The sequence below is a fragment of the Kogia breviceps genome, chromosome 2, assembly GCF_026419965.1.
Source record: "Kogia breviceps isolate mKogBre1 chromosome 2, mKogBre1 haplotype 1, whole genome shotgun sequence".
Lineage (NCBI taxonomy): Eukaryota > Metazoa > Chordata > Mammalia > Artiodactyla > Physeteridae > Kogia > Kogia breviceps.
In genome coordinates this window covers 32,402,082-32,424,351 of record NC_081311.1, presented here as the reverse complement: position 1 = coordinate 32,424,351, position 22,270 = coordinate 32,402,082, and the positions used below count along the sequence as shown (strand labels likewise).

The 22,270-nt window shown below is 42.9% G+C and overlaps 1 protein-coding gene across 5 annotated transcripts in view; it reads right to left on the bottom strand.

Moving 5' to 3' along the window:
• Positions 1-20,113, bottom strand: part of ALDH18A1 (aldehyde dehydrogenase 18 family member A1) — a 48,658-nt gene extending 28,545 nt beyond the window's left edge. The window contains exons 1-4 of one of the 5 annotated variants that reach the window (XM_067024968.1): positions 19,884-19,986; positions 19,106-19,213; positions 16,259-16,374; positions 3,581-3,795 (exon numbers count right to left, since the gene is read on the bottom strand). In XM_067024968.1, coding sequence (XP_066881069.1) covers positions 3,581-3,795; positions 16,259-16,346 — 303 coding nt within the window. In that variant the 5' untranslated portion in view covers positions 16,347-16,374; positions 19,106-19,213; positions 19,884-19,986. Of the gene's footprint in view, positions 1-3,580; positions 3,796-16,258; positions 16,375-19,105; positions 19,214-19,883 lie in introns of all 5 variants that reach the window. The other 4 variants (XM_067024969.1, XM_059054490.2, XM_059054491.2 and 1 more) reach the window with 4 other exon arrangements.
• Positions 20,114-22,270: the final 2,157 nt, after the last annotated feature.

The following is a 22,270-nucleotide window of genomic DNA, read 5'->3' as shown; positions in this document are numbered from 1 at the left end:
GCAGGATCTTTACTTGAGGCATGTGAACTCTTAGTTGTGGCACATGGGATCCAGTTCCTTGACCAGGCAGTGAACCTGGGCTCCCTGCATTGGGAGTGCACAGTCTTAGCCATTGGATCACCAGGGAAGTCCCTCCACCATTATTTTAAAACCAATCCCAGGCTCCAGACACATTATTTCATTTGTAAATATTTCAGAAAGCAATTGCTAAAACAGAGGGTATATGCACACATCCACAAAACCATTATTGTCTAAAATATTTCAATAATTTCCTAATATCAAATATCTGGTCAGTGTTCACATTTCCCCAATTTTTTCAGCTTGCTCAAATTAAGATGAAAATTAAGCCCACACATTGCAATTAGCTGAAGTGTCTTCTAATTCACTTTTAATCTATAGGTTCCTCTCTATAATTTTTTCCCTTGTAATTTGTTAAAGAAACTGGGTTATTTGTCCTGTAGGGTTTCTCAGCCTTGACTTTCCTGCTTCTGTCTCTGTGGTATAATATTCTATTTCTTGAAAACTGCTGTTATGTATAAGGCTTGATTTTTTTTTGTCAAGAATTCGTTACAGGTCATGGTGTCCATCAAGGGGATACATAAGGCCTGACTGTCTTTCTTTTTGTGAGGTTAGTTGTTGATGATCATCACCAAGACCTATTAATTCATTAGGGGCTATAAAATGCTGATATTCTAATTCATGCATTTCTTCTTTATTTACAAGCTGGAATAATTCCATAAAGGGAAACTTTCCTTCATTAAATGTTTGGCTACCTTGAGGTATGGTTTGTATATGAAAGGCAGCACAGATATGTGTCTCTTTCCCTTTATTTACCAGTTTCCAAAATGAGTAGGTTCTCTAGAATCCTTCAAGATGACCAATGAATTTCTTTTGAGTATAATTGTGATTCATAGATTTAAACATATTTCATGTGTTTAAATTCAGTGCAGTAACTATTGATGTTCAGATATTCCCATCTTTGACCAATGGAAGCCTCTTTAAGTCAGCTCCTGAGTCCACCTAACACGATCAGATGGCTTGGACAAGACAGTTGACTTCATGTTAGTACTGCACTGATCTAGAAAACCGTTCCTTAAGGTCCAGGGGTGTCCCTAGAAGGAGAGCTGACAACCCAAGCAAACCATTACCAGCTTCTCCCCACTGTTTTCATCAAGTTTCTCCTTTGCTCAAAATCTTCACTCTTCCTCCTAGACTGAACCCCAAGTCCTCTACCTGGTTTCAAAGCCCTGCCTAACGGAATTAGGCACATTCTCCCTGATGAGATCACCACCACTGCTTTCAAGCTCACCTCCTCTCTGGCCCATCAGCATGCCATACTCATTCCTGCTTTTGTCTCCTACCTGGAAACTACTTGTAGAGCCTCCCCGTCCCCAGAGGCATCAGGCTACACAATTCCAGGGGCACCATTCACAATGTGCACTTAGCAGCATGGAACGTTTCCCCTCTGCTGGTGCAAATCCTATCAGTCACAAAGGCCCACCCTGAGTCTCAGCTCTCCTAGGAAGTCCCAAGAATGACCACACTCTCATTTGACCTTCCCACCTCTGGACCTGTCAGTCACTGTCATTTGTGCCCTCTCATTTGGATATTATCTGCTTTGAACAATCACCTGATTATTTTGGGAGTCCCAGTTCTGGCTCCCCAAGGGCAGAGACAACTGTTAGAGGTCTGTTAAGGCCCTCACAATGTAGCCCTTTGATAAATATTTGTTATACTGCGTTGATCTGAGGGACTCAATCTGAAAGGCAGATTTGATAATACAGAAAATATATGAAGAAAATTCCATCAAATTTCAGGTTAGTAGTTTTCTAATACCAACTCCAGCAAAATTGTTTTTTAAAACTGAAAATACGGCTGTGGAAGATAGAGCTGAATTACAGCTAGAATGGAAAAGCACTAGCTTTATCTCCAGGATATTTGGATGTTTGGTTTTTTTGACTCTTGGTCAGGGGTTGGCAAACTATGGCCTGCAGGTCAAATCTGACCTGTGCCTGTTTTTTTTTTTTTTTTTTTTTTTTTTTTTTGTGGTACGCAGGCCTCACTGTTGTGGCCTCTCCCATTGCGGAGCACAGGCTCCGGACGCGCAGGCTCAGTGGCCACGGCTCACAGGCCCAGCCGCTCCGCGGCACGTGGGATCTTCCCGGATTGGGGCACAAACTCGCGTCCCCTGCATCGGCAGGCGGACTCTCAACCACTGCGCCACCAGGGAAGCCCTGTGCCTGTTTTTGAAAATAAAATTTTATCAGAACACAGCTATGCTTGTTCACTTATGTATTGTCTAAGGTTGCTTTTGTGCTACAACGGTAGCTGAGATAGAAACTGTACAGCCTACAGAGACTAACATATTTAGTATCTGGCCTTTTACAGAAAAAGTTTGCTGATCCCTGCTCTTAGAAAAGATAAAGGTAGTGGGATTTGCGATGTGCTATTTAAAGTCCAAAACTCCCACGATGACCCCGAAGGTAAGTTTCTTTACTGATAAACTATCAGTGGTCAGCCTGGTTTCACTCCATGGCCAGTGAGGCATAAAGTTGCCACTGAAAACTTCTGCTGTGAGGCCTTCCAAAGCCAAGATTCCTTGCACAGATCTTTTGGTGATTCAGTCTGGAGACAGAGTGTCTCTGTGCAAATAAAAGACCCTGGGGGGGGGGATGGGCTTGTGCATAGGATGTCTCTCAGACCCTCAATGCTTGCTTACACTTCCTCTGTGGCCTTGTCTCCCTTTGCCTTTAAATGAAAGCCTTATATGGGTATTCTCTGTGGAGTCTGGTAAGTCCTTTCACTAATATCTGAACTTGGGAAATCTTTGCAATGATAGCTCATACTTATTTCAAGATTACTAGGCTAACTAGAAAACATAAAGCCCAGCAAAACAGGAAAAAAAAAAAAAGCTCAATATTCACACAAGTCCATCTCGGTACTCAAACCTGACTACATATCAATCACCTGGGAAACTTTAAAAACACAGATGCTTGAGCCCCATCCCAGAGATACTTATTAAATGGTTGAGTGTGAAGGCCAGGCACCTCCAGGCCTCTTAGGCGATTCTAATGTGCAGCCAGGACTAAGAATCACTGACAGGGCTTCCCTGGTGGCGCAGCAGTTGAGAATCCGCCTGCCGATGCAGGGGACGCGGGTTCGTGCCCCGGTCCGGGAAGATCCCACGTGCCGCGGAGCGGCTGGGCCCGTGAGCCATGGCCGCTGAGCCTGCGCGTCTGGAGCCTGTGCTCCGCAACGGGAGAGGCCGCGACAGTGAGAGGCCCGCGTACCGCAAAAAAAAAAAAAAAAAAAAAAAGAATCACTGACATACACAGCTCGTTCTCACTAAGAAGCTTGAGGGATGAACTGCATGAAATGAACTCCACTCCTTGACACCCCGCTGCTTGCCCTGGGATGCTGTCTCCCAGTGGCACCTTCATCAGGAAACAGAGTTTTCAGACTGGGTTCAAATCTATTGTTCTCAAATCAGAATTATTTTTACGAGCTGAGAAACCTGAAATGACAGCTTAAAAAGCAGATTTTGTTTTAGTTCAGCTGAATTTTCCATCTTGGCAATTACCTGCTCAACAATAGATGCCAGGCGCCCCAGTGCCAGGCCACATTCATCCCCTCGGGTCACCACGGCACTTCCGAGTTTCACCACGATTCTCTTGGCATGCTTCAGCTCACTGCGGTGGGCAAAAGATTTGCCATGCGTACGACTGAGGGGTACCGTGATAAAGGGGATGTTGCTCCAAGAACGAACATGTCTGATGGCTGAAGGCTGGACACGACCTGCAGCCCCCGAACAAAGTCAAATGCAAGAAAAAAAGGAGAGAAATACACAATATAATTTCTCATTGAAAATATGCATGCAAAATAGTAACCAGTTTGGCTGACAAAAAATAGCTTTATCATTCTTAACTGCGTAAAACCAGTATATCAAAAGCCACACTGATCTAGCATGTTTTATTCTAGTATTGTGTGGAGTTTGTACCCAGTACACAGGTGACAGGTACACTCAAACACTGCCGGTCAAGAATTTAAATGAAACATTTTTCCCTGAAGACATGTTGGCATAATATATCAAAAGCCTTAAAAATGTTCACAACTTTGATCCAGCAATTCCATGTTCAGAAATTTATTCTAAAGAACTAATCAGAGATGGAGACAAAGAGATTTATCAGCAGGCTACTCATCAGTATTATTTATAACAGGAAAAACAGAAGCAGAGTAAACGTCCAAAAAAGGGCAGAAAGATTTAAATACTTGTAGAATTTTCAATAACATAGGAAAATGCTCATGTTAGCTTCACATACATGTCTAAATGCATAAGAAAAGATAAATAAATAAAAATATTACTATTTTATCTCATGATGGGGTTATGGGTGATTTATTTTTCTTCTTTATTCTTGTTTTGTTTTCCAAATTTATGCAGTAAAAATGCATTGCTTTCATAATCAGAAAAATATGTGTGCTTTTAAAGAAACCACACCGCTATTAAAAAAGTGAGTCTGATTAGCTAAGACAATACAGAACAAAGTAACTGGTATTAAGTAATAAAAAATCATAGCTAATCTCCCTACAAATTGCCTGTAACAATGATGAAAGAAACTGGAGCACTTTCTGAAGGGAAAGTAACGTTGGAGTCAGATACTTCTTTGTATCCCTTTAGACATCTGCCCCTAATCAATTCTGTCCTGATTCTTTTTTTCTTGTAACACGGAACAAGATTTCTAAGAGGCGGAACAAAGACGAAAACAGAAAACCAAAAGAACCCCCACCAAAACAAAAAACCAAACTTGATTAAACAGCTGAAAATCTAACAGTCACGGCTGAATGTCAGGCACCGAACCTCTTCACCATTGCTGACTGCCTTCCCCCACAACAAGTTCTCTAGGTATCACTACAGACATTAATAAATATTGGAATGAGTTACTAAAGTAATCATTCCGAGCCATCTTTCAGACTATTCTTCTATAACTGTATTACTACAGAGTAACTTCCTTCACTTGAATCAAACTTTATCACCTCCCTTTATATTTACAGACAGATTTCTCAGAACTTCTCTACCCAGTGTCTCTGATGCCTGACCACTCTGACCCGTCTAGCTGTAATCAAGCATTCACTGTCTCTCTCTACACTACAAAACTGGTGGGTAAAGCAGGCAGAATCCTATTCGCACGGACGAGAAGATCCCTGTTCTCCTCCCTCTCTGCCTCTTTCACGCACAAACCTGAGAAAGAACATCTTCAATGAAGTCATAAAGAGCCTTTCCTTCTCTCTCTTAAATAACTGTTTCTTTAGGTGACAATGTTTCAAGTCTGCTGGAGAAACAAGACAGAGGATGCGGGTCTTTGTTAACAAGCTTGCAGTCCAGTTCCCAGCAGAGAGCTGCACAGTAAGCCCGTCATCTGGGATAGAACTGGGGCTTGGCACCCCTGCTATGGGCTGCCCTGTTCCTGCTGGGGGAGCCCCAGGGACAAAAGCACCGGTGTTTTGTGAGGGCCGTTCCGTGGAGAGCTCCCTTTCTCCATCAGGCTCATCAGTATAGGTGCCCTGGCCCTGCCTTCAGGAATATTACCCTAAGCAATGCACACACCTAAGTCTACGCTTGAAAGTTGTACCCATATAATAGTTCTGGCATCGCTGACCTGATGGAAGGAGGGGTGGTAGAGGGAGAGACTTACTCCCCTGGAGTTTGGACCTGGGATCATCAGTGTCTGTATGCAGAGCTCAGAGCTGCACCCAAGTAGTCTGTCTCTTTGACAGACTGTCAGAACTAGGCCTGCTGCCTACTTTTCTCTCCTGTGTACTGCAGGGCATGTCCTGGCCTGGCAAAGTGCTGAGCATGGGTGGGCAGCCTGAGAGGGAACCTCAGGGACATAGGTGGTGGCAAGCAGGTCAGTCCTACCAGGCCAGACTAGCATGAATGAAACTCCTGATCTGCAGTGTGTATCAGCAGAGGAGGGTGGCGTGGCTTGGTGCCAGGCAGTCAAGGGTCATTCTGGCGGCAGGCAACTGGGTCACAGCAGATCAGGGCTGATAAGGTTCAAGAAGAGGCCACATCTATGAACAAGGTGTGTTTTTTTGGCAGCGTGACATATGGGATCTTAGTTCTCCTACCAGGGATTGAACCCACGCCCCCTGCGTTAGAAGCACAGAGTCTTAACCACTGGACCACCAGGGAAGTCCCTGAAAAAGGTTTTTTTTTTTTTTTTTTTTTTTTGCGGTATGCGGGCCTCTCACTGTTGTGGCCTCTCCCATTGCGGAGCACAGGCTCCGGACGCGCAGGCCTAGCGGCCATGGCTCACGGGCTTAGTTGCTCCACGGCATGTGGGATCCTCCCGGACCAGGGCACGAACCCGTGTCTCCTGCATCGGCAGGCGGACTCTCAACCACTGCGCCACCAGGGAAGCCCCCTGAACAAGGTTTTAAGCAAGTAAAAGCTCAGTCATATCCAGTGGGTTCTGCACCAAGGAGAGCTCCATGGGGTCCAGGGCTTTTCTGGGTTTCCTATTCAACAATGCTTTCACCCTCCTAGATTGACCCTATCTTTCTTGAGGGCATTTTTTCATGTGCTGCAGTGTATTATACATTTTAGGGTCCATATGAAGGACTAGAAGGCCTTGATTAGTTAAGAAAAATCCATGGCTTCTGGATGGGTAATCTCTTCCCATCTTCTAAGGAAACTTTAGGCTCTAAGTCTCAAAGAAAAGACATCTCCTCCTGTTAAGGATGAGGGGATACTGAGGTATATGTGTATGCAAATGTGTTACGGGGAGGGGGTTGTCCATATTCCTCAAAAGTGCCATGGGTCGGGCTTCCCTGGTGGCGCAGTGGTTGAGAATCCGCCTGCTGATGCAGGGGACGTGGGTTCATGCCCCAGTCTGGGAAGATCCCATATGCCGCGGAGCGGCTGGACCCGTGAGCCATGGCCGCTGAGCCTGCGCGTCCGGAGCCTGTGCTCCGCAACGGGAGAGGCCACAACAGTGAGAGGCCCGCATACCAAAAAAAAAAAAAAAAAAAAGTGCCATGGGTCACACTCCAAGGGAGGAGAAGCCCTTTAGCTTTTCAGCATCAGAGTCCTAATACTCAGTAATAAATGAGGCTGTGTTCCAGGCCTGAACAGGAAGGAACCCCGACATGGTTTCTATCTCTCTTCCTAGCCTTCCACTTCCCTCTGTTTGTATTTCTATGCTTTTTCACTTTGCCTTTTAAATTTCTTTTCTGCTCTTCTGCTTATCATGGTCAGTGAACATGGGGTTCCAGAAAAATCTGGATACAAAGAAAAATCTAGAGATAAGATCAGAAAGTGCCTCCTTCTGTGAATGAGTCTAATGAGACTAAACAATAATATCAACAACAAAAATACTGAAGTGAATATTTACTATATACCAGGAACTGTGTTAACTATTCATGTACCTTATACAGAGGCAGGGGATATATGAAAGTGTAGGTTCTGGAGTCAGACTCCCTGGGTTGGAATCTCAGCTCCTTCACTTACTTGCTGTTATCTCACTGATCTCATAAGGTTGTTGTGGGGAATGAAATGAGTTAATGCATGAACAGGATTGGCACAAAGTAAACCTTCAATAACTATTAGCTGGTATTATAAAAAAGTGTTAGCTATGGGCTTCCCTGGTGGCACAGTGGTTAAGAATCCGCCTGCCAATGCAAGGACACGGGTTCAAGCCCTGGTCTGGGAAGATCCCACATGCCACGGAGCAGCTAAGCCCATGCGCCACAACTACTGAGCCTGTATGCCACCACTGCTGAAGCGAATGTGCCTAGAGCCCGTGATCTGCAACAAGAGAAGCCACTGCAATGAAAAGCCTGTGTGCCACAATGAAGAGTAGCCTCCGCTCGCCACTACTAGATAAAGCCCATGCGCAGCAATGAAGACTCAACACAGCCAATAAATAAATAAATTTATTTTTAAAAAAATGGGTTAGCTATGCCTATCATCATCATTATGGTTATCATCATCTTCCTGAATTCTCATGATTAGTTAAGACTCATGAGTTAGGTATTATTATGAATTAGTTATTATTATTATTAGCTTCATTTTATAAATAAGGAAACTGAGGCTCAGACAAGCTGAAGTCGAGTAACTTACCAACATTACCAGATTGGAAAAATGACCACAATACTTGAAGCTTCTCCCATTAACAGGTGGAGTCTATTTTCCCACTCCTTGAATAGGGGCTGGCCCTATGACTTGCTTTGACCAATAGAATGTAGCAGAAGCCAAACTCTGTGTAAATTCTGAGCTTAGGCCTCAAGAGACCTTATCACTGCCATGCTTGCTGTTCTTGGGAAGCATCATGTGAAGAAGCCACTGATAGCTTGCTGGAGGATGAGAGGCCATGTGGAACAGAGACGATCTATCATCCCAGCAGATTCTCCCCTGGCCCTCAACAATCAACCCTGAGCCAATGGAGAGCTCACAAGGACACAGAACCACTGTGTAGCTGAGCCTGGTCCAAAATGCCGACTCATGGAAATGTGACAGAAATCCATAGCTGTGGTTACTAAGTAAGTAGCAGAGATAGTTTTCAAACACAGGGAGCCTAGTTCCAGACCCTGAACTTTAAAACTTTACACTCTTCTTTACATGAATAGGAAACAGATTTTTCCAATGATGATAAGCTTGACTAGCTGATAAGCAAGTCCTCTTGCAGTAAGGTTTTGAGACAGACTGTTGATAACATTTAGGTGTTATCAAGAGATAGGCAACTCAAAACATCATAAACAGCCTTTCAACAAATGGTGCTTGAACTAGACCTCTAGATGCAAAAAATGAATCTCGACCTAACCATCACACCTTATACAAATATTAACTCAAAATGGATCATGGAGGGAGTGCTGGCTACACAGAGAGGGAGGGAGCAGGCGGACCCCAGCTCAGAGCAGCTGTCTGGACACCTTGAGTTTTGGAGTGGGGAGTGCTGGCTACTGTGAACTTGGACCCCATCATGGTAGCCTTTGTCAGGATGCTCTTTCTTTTGTCTGCCCAGCCCTGGAGTACAGTAGCAGCAGGGAATACCTGCTTCTCTGCAATGTTGTGTTGATTCACGGATATTCTGATAAGAAAACCTGTGAGCCTTGACATTTCAAAGCACATCACTTTCTATGGTGTGAACTGTGCCATCATTGCGAGAGGTTAAAAAAATTGGGGGACTGGCACTTGCGGTCAAACCATCTGTGCGTAGCAGTGTTCTTCATCAAGGGTCTTGGTGCTCTGGCCGGGTGTCAGGCCTGAACCTCTGAGGTGGGAGAGCCGAGCTCAGGACACTGGACCAGCAGAGACCTCCTGGCCCCACGTAATATCAATCGGTGACAGCTCTCCCAGAGATCTCAGTCTCAACGCTAAGAGCCAGCTCCAATCAACGACCAGCAAGCTACAGTGCTGGACACCCCATGCCAAACAACTAGCAAAAAGGGAACACAACCCCACCTATTAGCAGAGAGGCTGCCTAAAATCAAACTAAGTTCACAGACACACCAAAACACACCATCAGATGCGGTCCTCCCCACCAGAAAGACAAGATCAAGCCTCATCCACCAGAACACAGGAACCAGTCCCCTCCACCAGGAAGCTTAACAAGCCACTGAACCAACCTCACCCACTGGGGGCAGACACCAAAAACAACGGGAACTACAAACCTGCAGCCTGCAAAAAGGAGACCCCAAATACAGTAAGTTAAGCAAAATGAGAAGACAGAGAAATATGCAGCAGATGAAGGAGCAAGGTAAAAACGCACCAGACCAAACAAATGAAGAGGAAATAGGCAGACTACCTGAAAAAGAATTCAGAGTAATGACAGGAAAGATGATCCAAAATCTTGGAAATAAAATGGAGAAAATACAAGAAACGTTTAACAAGGACCTAGAAGAACTAAAGAGCAAATAAACAATGATGAACAACACAGTAAATGATATTAAAGATTCTCTAGAAGGAATCAATACCAGAATAACTGAGGCAGAGGAACGGATAAGTGACTTGGAAGATAAAATAGTGGAAATAACTACTGCAGAGCAGGATAAAGAAAAAAGAATGAGAAGAATTGAGGACAGTTTCAGACACGTCTGGGACAACATTAAATGTACCAACATTTGAATTATAGGGGTCCCAGAAGAAGAGGAGAAAAATAAAGGGACTGAGAAAATATTTGAAGAGATTATAGTTGAAAACTTCCCTAATATGAGAAAGGAAATAATCAATCAAGTCCAGGAAGTGCAGAGAGTCCCATAAAGGATAAATCCAAGGAGAAACACACCAAGACACATATTAATCAAACTATCAAAAATTAAATACAAAGAAAAAGTATTAAAAACAGCAAGGGAAAAGCAACAAATGACTTACAAGGGAATCCCCATAAGGTTAACAGCTGATCTTTCAGCAGAAACTCTGCAAGCAAGAAGAGTGTGGCAGGACATACTTAAAGTGATGAAAGGGGAAAACCTACAACCAAGGTCACTCTACCCAGCAAGGATATCATTCAGATTCGATAGAGAAATTAAAACCTTTACAGACAAGCAAAAGCTAAGGGAATTCAGCACCACCAAACCAGCTTTACAATAAATGCTAAAGGAACTTCTCTAGGCAGGAAACACAAGAGAAGGAAATATCTACCATAACAAACCCAAAACAATTAAGAAAATGGGAATAGGAACATATATATCGATAATTACCTTAAATGTAAATGGTTTAAATGCTCCAACCAAAAGACACAGACTGGCTGAATGGATACAAAAACAAGACCCATATATATGCTGTCTACAAGAGACCCACTTCAGACCTAGGGACACATACAGACTGAAAGAGAGGGGATGGAAAAAGATATTCCATGCAAATGGAAATCAAAAGAAAGCTGGAGTAGCAATTCTCATATCAGACAAAATAGATTTTAAAATAAAGACTATTACAAGAGACAAAGAAGGACACTACATAATGATCAATGGATCGATCCAAGAAGATATAACAATTGTAAATATTTATGCACCCAACATAGGAGCACCTCAATACATAAGGCAAATACTAACAGCCATAAAAGGGGAAATCGACAGTAACACAATCATGGTAGGGGACTTTAACACCCTACTTTCACCAATGGACAGATCATCCAAAATGAAAATAAATAAGGAAACACAAGCTTTAAATACTACATTATACAAGACAGACTTAACTGATATTTATAGGACATCTCCAGGATAGATCATATCTTGGGTCACAAATCAAGCCTTGGTACATTTAAGAAAATTGAAATCGTATCAAGTATCTTTTCTGACCACAATGCTATGAGACTAGATATAAATTACAGGAAACAATCTGTAAAAAATACAAGCACATGGAGGCTAAACAATACACTACTTAATAACCAAGAGAGCACTGAAGAAATCAAAGAGGAAATAAAAAAATACCTAGAAACAAATGACAGTGAAAACACGACAACCCCAAACCTATGGGATGCAGCAAAAGCAGTTCTAAGAGAGAACTTTATAGCAATACAATCCTACCTTAAGAAACAAGAAACATCTCAAATAAACAACCTAACCTTACATCTAAAGCAATTAGAGAAAAAAGAACAAAAAAACCCCAAAGTTAGCAGAAGGAAAGAAATCATAAAGATCAGATCACAAATAAATGAAAAAGAAATGAAGGAAACAATACCAAAGATCAATAAAACTAAAAGCTGGTTCTTTGAGAAGATAAACAAAATTGATAAATCATTAGCCAGACTCATCAAGAAAAAAAGGGAGAAGACTCAAATCAACAGAATTAGAAATGAAAAAGGAGAAGTAACAACTGACACTGCAGAAATACAAAGGATCATGAAAGATTACTACAAGCAACTCCATGCCAATAAAATGGACAACCTGGAAGAAATGGACAAATTCTTAGAAATGCACAACCTTCCAAGACTGAACCAGGAAGAAACAGAAAATAAGAACAGACCAATCACAAGCGCTGAAATTGAGACTTTGATTAAAAATCTTCCAACAAACAAAAGCCCAGGACGAGATGGCTTCACAGGCGAATTCTATCACACATTTAAAGAAGACCTAACACCTATCCTTCTCAAACTTCCAAAATATAGCAGAGGGAGGAACACTCCCAAACTCATTCTACGAGGCCACCATCACCCTGATACCAAAACCAGACAAAGATGTCACAAAGAAAGAAAACTATAGGCCAATATCACTGATGAACATAGATGCAAAAATCCTCAACAAAATACTAGCAAACAGAATCCAACAGCACATTAAAAGGATCATACACCATGATCAAGTGGGGTTTATCCCAGGAATGCAAGGATTCTTCAATATAGGCAAATCAATCAATGTGATACATCATATTAACAAATTGAAGGAGAAAAGCCATATGATCATCTCAATAGATGCAGAGAAAGCTTTCAACAAAATTCAACATCCATCTATGATTAAAACCCTGCATAAAGTAGGCATAGAGGGAATTTTCCTCAACATAATAAAGGCCATATATGAGAAACCCACAGCCAACATTGTCCTCAATGGTGAAAAACTGAAAGCATTTCCACTAAGATCAGGAACAAGACAAGGTTGCCCACTCTCACCACTATTATTCAACATAGTTTTGGAAGTTTTAGTCACAGCAATCAGAGATGAAAAAGAAATAAAATGAATCCAAATTGGAAAAGAAGAAGTAAAATTGTCACTGTGTGCAGATGATACTACACATAGAGAATCCTAAAGATGCCACCAGAAAACTACTAGAGCTAATCAATGAATTTCGTAAAGTAGCAGGATACAAAATTAATGCACAGAAATCTCCTGCATTCCTATACACTAATGATGAAAAATCTGAAAGAGAAATTAAGGAAACACTCCCATCTACCACTGCAAGAAAAAGAATAAAATACCTAGGAATAAACCTACCTAAGGAGACAAAAGACTTGTATGCAGAAAACTATAAGACGCTGATGAAAGAAATTAAAGATGATACAAACAGATGGAGAGATATACTGTGCTCTTAGATTGGAAGAATCAACATTGAGAAAATGACTATACTAGCCAAAGCAATCTACAGATTCAATACAGTCCCTATCAAACTACGAATGGCATTTTTCACAGAACTAGAACAAAAAAGTTCACTATTTGTATGTTAACATGAAAGACCACGAACAGCCCAAGCAGCCTTGAGAAAGAAAAACGGAGCTGGAGGATTCAGGCTCCCTGACGTCAGACTATACTACAAAGCTACAGTAATCAAGATAGTATGGTACTGGCACAAAAACAGACATACAGATCAATGGAATAGGACAGAAAGCCGAGAGATAAATCCATGCACATATCGTCACCTTATCTTTGACAAAGGAGGCAAGAATATACAATGGAGAAAAGAAAGCCTCTTCAATAAGTGGTGCTGGGAAAACTGGATAGCTACATGTAAAAGAATGAAATTAGAACACTCCCTAACACCATACACAAAAATAAACTCAAAATGGATTAAAGACCTAAATATAAGGCCAGACACTATCAAACTCTTAGAGGAAAACATAGGCAGAATACTCTATGACATAAATCACAGCAAGATCCTTTTTGACCCACCTCCTAGAGAAATGGAAATAAACACAAAAATAAACAAATGGGACCTAATGAAACTGCAAAGCTTTTGCACAGCAAAGGAAACCATAAACAAGACGAAAAGACAACCCTCATAATGGGAGAAAATATTTGCAAATGAAGCGAGTGACAAAGCATTAATCTCCAAAATATACAAGCAGCTCATGCAGCTCAATATCAAAAAAACAAACAACCCAATCCAAAAATGGGAAGACCACCTAAATAGACATTTCTCCAAAGAAGATATACAGACTAGCAACAAACACATGAAAGGATGCTCAAAATCACTAATCATTAGAGAAATGCAAATCAAAAGTACAATGAGGTATCACTTCACACCAGTCAGAATGGCCATCATCAAAAAATCTATAAACAATAAATGCTGGAGAGGGTGTGGAGAAAAGGGAACCCTCTTGCACCGCTGGTGGGAATGTAAATTGATACAGCCACTATGGAGAACAGTATGGAGGTTCCTTAAAAAACTAAAAATAGAACTACCATACGACCCCACAATCCCACTACTGGGAATATACCCTAGAAAACCATCATTCAAAAAGAGTCATGTACCACAATGTTCACTGCAGCACTATTTACAATAGCCAAGACATGGAGCAACCTAAGCGTCCATCGACGGATCAGTGGATATAGAAGATGTGGCACATGTATACAATGGAATATTACTCAGCCATAGAAAGAAACGAAATTGAGTTACTTGTAGTGAGGTGGATGGACCTAGAGTCTGTCATACAGAGTGAAGTCAGTCAGAAAGAGGAAAACAAATACCATATGCTAACACATATATATGGAATCTAAAAAAAAAAAAAAAAAAAAGGTTCTGAAGAACCTAGGGGCAGGACAGGAATAAAGACACAGACGTAAAGAATGGACTTGGGGACATGGGGAGGGGAAGGGTAAGCTGGGATGAAGTGAGAGAGTGGTATTGACATATATACACTACCAAATGTAAAATATATAGCTAGTGGGAAGCAGCCGCATAGCACAGCGACATCAGCTCAGGGCTTTGTGACCACCTAGAGGGGTGGGATAGGGAGGGTGGGAGGGAGGCTCAAGAGGGAGGGGATATGGGGATATATGTATACATATAGCTGATTCACTGTTATACAGCAGCAACTAACACAACAATGTAAAGCAATTATAGTCCAATAAAGATGTTAAAGAAAACAAAACAAAAACAAAATGGATCATGGACTTCAATGCAAAACTTCAAAACTTTTAGAAAAGGAAACAGGAAATCTTCAGGATCTAAGGCTATACAAAGAGTTCTTAGACTTGACCTCACATGTACAATCCATAAAATGAAAAACTGATAAACTGGACCTCATCAAAGTAAAAAAAACTTTCCTCTGTAAAAGACCCTGTTAAGAGACTGAAATGGCAAGCTACAAACTGGGAGAAAATACTTTCTAACTACAAATCCGACCAAGGACTAGTCTGTAGAAGACATTAAAAGACTGTCAAAGTTCAAAAGTAGAAAACCAAACAATCCAATTAAAAATGAGCAAATGACATTTCACTGACGAGGATATACAGTCAGCAAATAAGCACATGAAGAGATGTCCAGCCTCACTGGCCAATAGAGAAAAGGAATTTAAAACCACAGTGAGATATCATTATATATCTATCAAAATGGATAAAATTGAAGAGTGGCAACATCAAATGCTGGTGAGGATGAAGAGAAAGTGGATCACTCATACATTGCTGGTGTGAATGTCAATGGTACAGCCACTCTGCAAAAACAGTTTGGCCATTTCTTAAATTCACAGCAGCCTTATTCATAACAGACAAAAAGTGTTAAACAACCACATGTCCTTCAATGGTGAATGGTTACACTAACTGTGGCACCCCCATACCATTAAGTACTATTCAGTAATAAAAATGAACATACTGACACACACAAGAACTTAGATGAATCTCCAGAGATTTATGCTGAGTAAAAAAAGTCACCCCCAAAGGTCACATACTGTATGATTTCATTTATATAACATTTAAAAATTATAAAAATGGAGCACAGATTAGAGGCTGCCACGGGTTAGGGACAGGAAGGAGAGGACAGCTAGAAAAGAGAAACTTGAAGGATCCTGTAGTGATGGAAATCTTATCTTGACTCTATCCACCCTGGTCAATACCCTGGTTGAGATATTGGGATAACTGGGGAAAGGGTATAAGGGATCTCTCTGTATTAATTCTTGCAACTGCAAGTGAATCTATAATTATCTCAAAATTAAACACTTAATTACAAACAAGGAATGAACAAAAATAGCCTGCAAAAAATCTGGGGGGATTAAATAAAGGTAACACTTTATCTTTAAAATTTTTTTTAAAATTTTGAGTTATTTATTTATTTGACATACCAAAAGCTGTACAAAATTAATGTACACAACCTGATGAGTTTGCAGGTAAGTATACACTCGTGAAACCATCACCATAGTCTATGCCATAAACCTATCTATTGTCTCCAAAAATTTCACTTTATTGATAAATACAAACACAATGTTTCACCAGTAGGCTGCTTCCTTGCTTACTGCCTTTGTCCAGTTCTGCCAAATTACATTTTCTTTACTTTTTAAAACCTTGTTGAAACACACCTGGACCAAACCTCCCACATATTTATGTTTCCTATGGTACCTACAAGATCTGGAGAGTGTTGTGGATTGGACCCAGGGCAGGAGACGGTGGGTGAAGGACTGGGACCCAGAGCGGCAGACTTGACTCAACATGCTGCAAGGTGGTCACTGACCAAGGTATCTGCAGAATGCATTTTAAAAAATGAATAATCAAAATACTAGACAATTCATTTTATTTTCGTCCACCTCCCCACACTGAGAGTAAAAACTTGACTCTCCTGATCCAAACTCCCCTGTATTAGAGGAACTCCCACCTCTTCTACATATAGAAAAGAGAGAAAAAACAAATGTCTCCTTCCCAGGCTCTGACTCTATTCTTCTTTTCTTACAACCATCTTAGTTTTTTCTTTAAAATCCATCAGTCAATCAATCAATCAATCAATCAATTAATTATTTTTGGCTGCGTTGGGTCTTCGTTGCTGCGCGGTCTTTCTCTAGTTGCGGCGGTGGGGGCTACTCTTTGTTGTGGTGCGCGGGCTTCTCATTGCAGTGGCTTCTCTTGTTGTGGAGCACGGGCTTCAGTAGTTGCGGCATGTGGGCTCAGTAGCTGTGGCACATGGGCTTAGTTGCTCCGCGGCATGTGGGATCTTCCTGGACCAGGGCTCGAACCAGTGTCCCCTGCACTGGCAGGAAGATTCTTAACCACCGTGCCACCAGGGAAGTCCCAACCATCTTAGTTTTTATGTAAACAAACTGAAACTAAGGATTATGAATATTTTGAGTGACAAAAAAATCTTTAAGGTATAATGTTTACGTATTGATATTAAATCTTCACCACAATTCCTATACCATTAGGGAGTCTCCAACAGATCAAAAAACAGATTCAACATTCCGTAAGCAGCCATCTCCACCTTCCTGCTAGCACCTCCCAACAGAACTCTGAAAACCACATATTTGAAATGTCAGCTTGATCCTTGCTGACACAAGAAAAGGGAGAAAAGGCTGGAGGCTGCTGTTTTGTCTTTCTTCTTGCCATCCACAGGAATCCAAAGCACACTCTTGAATCCCTGGGAAGGAGTGGCAATGCCTGCAAATGGCTGGCATCTGAAATGACCACGGGCACATCTCTTGGTGGATGAGTACATACCTAGAAATCTCAGAGCTGAGAACATAGTGGCTGTGGGCATTTTCCCACGGTAGGTCAAACTTGAAGTTTTAGACAAAGATTAGTTTATTTTACAAATAGGTAGGGGGCTTCTTCATCTATCTATCTTCATATATACATATATATATATACACACAAATATATACATACACACATATATATATATATAAAAACACAGAGAATATGCCATTCATTATTGCAGCTCTTACACTACAGGGACATGGTTGTTTTCACAAGACAAGAAAAACACTGTGTGTTCTTTGCTTGCCGGTCTCCTTTTAACTTCTCTACGTATTGGTAGATATATTCAACCCTCTTAAACATGCCTCAACGTGCTTAAACATGCCTCAAAAGACTAGCATTTTGGGGCTTCCCTGGCGGCGCAGTGGTTGAGAGTCCGCCTGCCGATGCAGGGGACACGGGTTTGTACCCCGGTCCAGGAAGATCCCACGTGCTGCGGAGCGGCTGGGCCCGTGAGCCATGGCCGCTGAGCCTGCGCGTCCGGAGCCTGTGCTCCGCAACGGGAAAGGCCACAACAGTGAGAGGCCCGCGTACCGCAAAAAAAAAAAAAAAAAAAACCCCACAAAAAACTAGCATTTTTGCCCCAAAGTGAAGAGAAACAAGGAATGGTTAATGCTCTTCAATTTATACTGCACAAAGGTACAGAAAGAAGAGAGAAGAGACTGAAAGGATACATCTGTTGTAAAAGATAAAGCCTCTAATAGGCAATAGAAAGTGTTAAGTGCTCTCTGTTGACTTCAGTGTTTGTGACAGTATGGAAGGTCCCAAGAGAAAATTATTTGCATAACACTGAAGCATGATATGGGCCCATGATCTATGTTTGCTGCTTTTACAAATTCCTTCAGTAATTATTGCTAAACAATTATTTACATATGAATTCTCCAAAATAATCCTAGAAGAGCCAAAAGGGTAAAATAATCAAATAGTGACACTAAAATTCTAATTCTATCTCCTTCACAAACTTTCCCCATCAACTCTAGCATTAGTTTCTGACTGGTTCATGTGCTACTGCTGATTTTCCCAACTAGATTATAAACTTCCCACTGACATCATGGTAAACATATGACACAAGGATTCTGGAGTTGGAGAGATTTAGGTTCAAGCTTTGCACTTGTTAGCTGTGTGCCTTGCTAGCTGTGGGTCTTCCAATCTTTCTAAGTCTCAGTTTCCTCATCTGTAAACCAGGGACAATAACAGTAAGGACCTCACAGAATTATTGTGAGAGAATGAATGGAATGCCTGGGTACAAGAGATGCTCAATAAACATCTGCTCTCCTCTGTCTGTCTTTCAGACACTAATGATATCTAACAACACATTTCTTTATTTCTTTCAGGACCTGTCACAGGCACAAAGAATTCCATATCCTCTGATGGACAGACGTAATCATAAATTATACTTATGGACTGTTTACCTCTCTCTTATCTATGAATAACTGAAAGCTCTGAATGTTTAAGGTCAGTGTTATCAGGTTGAAGACTGATCTAGAAACCAGGCCTCCCTGCCTCTCTCATGGCCTCTGACTGACCCCTAACTCACTGCAAAGGATAGTTCATCCTGCCAGAATTTATTATGCCTTCAAAAAGTACATGGCTAATTCCAGGGAGCAAAGGTTATGTGTGTCTGTCTAGACTCCGTCATCAAGTGAAAAGTTTCCACGTTTTGACTCACGACAGTTCTCAAGTACCTTTTTACAGGTTCTAAACAGAAAGCCCTTATCTTTCTTACTTGAACAGAGAAATGAACTTCAGTCTCAACAAACGTCGTCCAGAAACACAGGCTTGGTATATGGTTCACCACTTCAAGACAAAGACCCAACGATAAAGCTCACTGCCTCTAGAGCAGAGAAAGGTGATGGGGGAGGGGGTATGGATCTGGGTCCGCCCTGATGTGCCAGGAAGGAACTCTTCACAGACCGTATGCCACACTGCGAAAGGCGGTGGTAAGCGAACTCTCCGGCTGCGGGGTGGGGGGGGGAACGATTTTGAAGAGGGGATCACGAAAGCCCGGGCAGGCTGCGAGGGACTGCACACACAGGCCCCTGAGAGTCGCCGTGTGGACAGTCACCAACAGGGTGAAACCCCACCACCCATGCAGGTGCACTGGAAGCTGGCTCCGGACTCCTGGGCAGAGAAGGGGTCCGCTGGGTCGTCAAGCCTCCACATGGATCAGTTCCTGCATTTGGGTGTATCCGAGGGCTGCCACGGAGTTCGGGTGTCCGCAGTCCCCTCTGCGCCTGGGCCTCCGCGCCCGGGCATGTGGCGGTGCAACGCGCTCTGGGCGGCCCAGCCCGCCGCCAGCCCTCCGCGCTCCCACATTCACTCGCGGGCCCGACCCCGCCACCGTGCTCCGGCCGCGCGCCCCGGCAGCCCCCTCCGTCGCCGCAACCCTGCGCACACACCTTCCCTCGCACCAGCCCGGGCGGCGCCTCAGCCCCCGCGGAGGCACCGGCGCCACCCCATCCCCGCCACTGTCCCCGCCATCCTCGCCGCCCGCCCGTACCTACCTGACTGCAGCCGCCCAGCCCCGGCGCCCGGCCCGTACTACACGCGGGCGGATTCTGGCGCCGGCTTACACTCCCTTTTCTTCCGTCCACGTCCCGCAAGGATGACGTTACGTCAACAGCGTTGGAGTAAACCCAGGCCGCGCGGCCTCCGCTGTTGACGTGACGCAAGGGGCCGGCCCAGAGCTGCGCCGCGGCAATGGCGTAGGCGCCTTCTGAGAATCGGGCCAGCGGTCCACGTGGCGAGCCCAGCCCGCTGAGGCGAGGCCAACAAGTGGCGGGGGGGGGGGGGGGGGAGTTCGGGGCGGGGCTGGAGCGCTGTGGGTGAATGTCCATGTCACAGGAGCAGACGGGAACTGGGCCGAAGAGGGTCGCCGATCGGGCCTTCCTGGGAGGCAGAAAAGATGCCTGGATCCCTCAGCTGCTGGTAGATCCCATACGGTGTGTTTGTCACTGTTGATCATTATATCCCAGGCACACCTCAGAAATATCAATCGGTTGGATCAATGTACACAATTTGAGGATCCCACACTCCAGGCAAACTTCTGCTGCCTAAATGGAAATATGTTGGCACTGCGATAAAATGATTTGCCCCCTAGTCGCCTGGAGGTTTCCCCAAGTGTCCCAGCCCAACTCTCATTCAGCAAGGGCATTGGTGAGACTACTGTAATTTAAAATAGTTGTATTTAATCCCTGGCAATTGACACCATTCCAAAGGTGAATGCGGATCCACCCTTGAAATTAGAGCTCAGACTCTCGCCCTCTGTTATACTTGCTGTGTTTTCCTGAAAGGGCACATTCCTGCATAGGCACAGAGGTAGTGCTGGGCACGCTGGGCACGTGGGGGGTTGGGAGGGCAGAGCACTTGGGTGGAGGTCGGTGAGGAGGAAGGCATCTTGCCCCTTGCGTAGTTGTCCCTGAGAACATTGCTGAGCCTATTTATTCATTCCCTCGCTCTTAAAACGTTGGCTACTTCATGTATCAGGCATTCCCTAGGTTTGGAGGAAGACATCATCATCTCTCTAGATCAGTCCATAGCCTTATGAGAAGGCAGATAGGTGAGCAAAAGATTACAGCACTGTGTGATTAATGTTAGAGGAGGGGGTGCCCAGGGGCACAACAGGCAAGGCTTTGGAAAGAGCAGATATTCGAATTGTGCTTTGAAGGACAAGAAGTAAGTGGTTCACGTATAAGAGGGGAGCAGGATCACAGGAGGAAGAGGGAATGGAATATGCAGAGGCAGGAGACACCCTATGAGGAGAGGCTGCATGTGGGACATGACAGGTGGGGTGTTTGGTGGGGTAGGGGCATCTTGCAAAATTTTTGTGCCATGCTAAAGGTTTCAAGTTTTATCATCCTCAAAGTTAGAGAACCATGACTTTTAAAGTACTGGAGTGGCATGATCAGATTTATGTGTCTGAAATCAGTAGAGAGGGTATACGCTGGGAGCTTGGTTAGCCTATTGCAAAGCCCCACGTAAAGAAATGATGACTGGGGAAAATGCTCCAGTAGGGGGCAGAGAGCATAAAGGAGGGAGAGGTGACCTCGCTAACTACTTGAAAGGGGGAGGGTGACAGACGACGAGGGGTAGTTGCAAATCTGGTGGTGTTGCAACACAGTGTTAGGAAATAGATGAGGGGAGCAATTCTTTTGGGTGACGGATGAGAACACCGAACATGTGTTAAGTTTTGAGCACTTTGGGTTTAAAGTAGGGTAGGGGATACAAAAGAAAACTGTCCTCCAGTAGTTTCATTGGGTACTTGAGCTTTTAAGATTCTCATCATTAACTTAGAACAAAATAGGTAACTGTGGGTATAGCTAAAGTCATTAGGGACAGAGGCTTTCTCCACTCAGGTAGTGCTGTTCTGTTCTAAATGTGTCCTTAACCCACACATCACCTTATGTTAATTGTCTGCCTTCCCTGCTAGAATATAAGCTCCTAAGAGCAGGGAAGTATATTCCTGGCACATAATAACCAATAAATATTTGATAAATGAATGGACTTAATTTCCTTGGGCTTAGTTTTCTCAAATAAGCAATGTGTTAATAATACTGCCCTTGTCTATCTTCTATACTTGCCTATATTCTATATATTATATTCTACATAAATTAGCCTATAGCATTGTTAAGATCAAATATGAAAATCCTTTAACATTGTTCAAATATTTTCTATTTATTTTCATTACTGTCTTACTATTAGTATTCTACTTCACCAATAAAGAGAAAGGAGTGGGATATGTGACTGTGGGTTGGGAAAAATCAAATACTGGAATTATAATCTAGTTTGCCTTTTCAAAGAAATGAAAGAAATAGAAAATAAAACAAACTAGTGAATATAACCAAAAAAAAAAGGAAGAAAGAAAGAAAAAAGAAATCAAGGAAATAATATA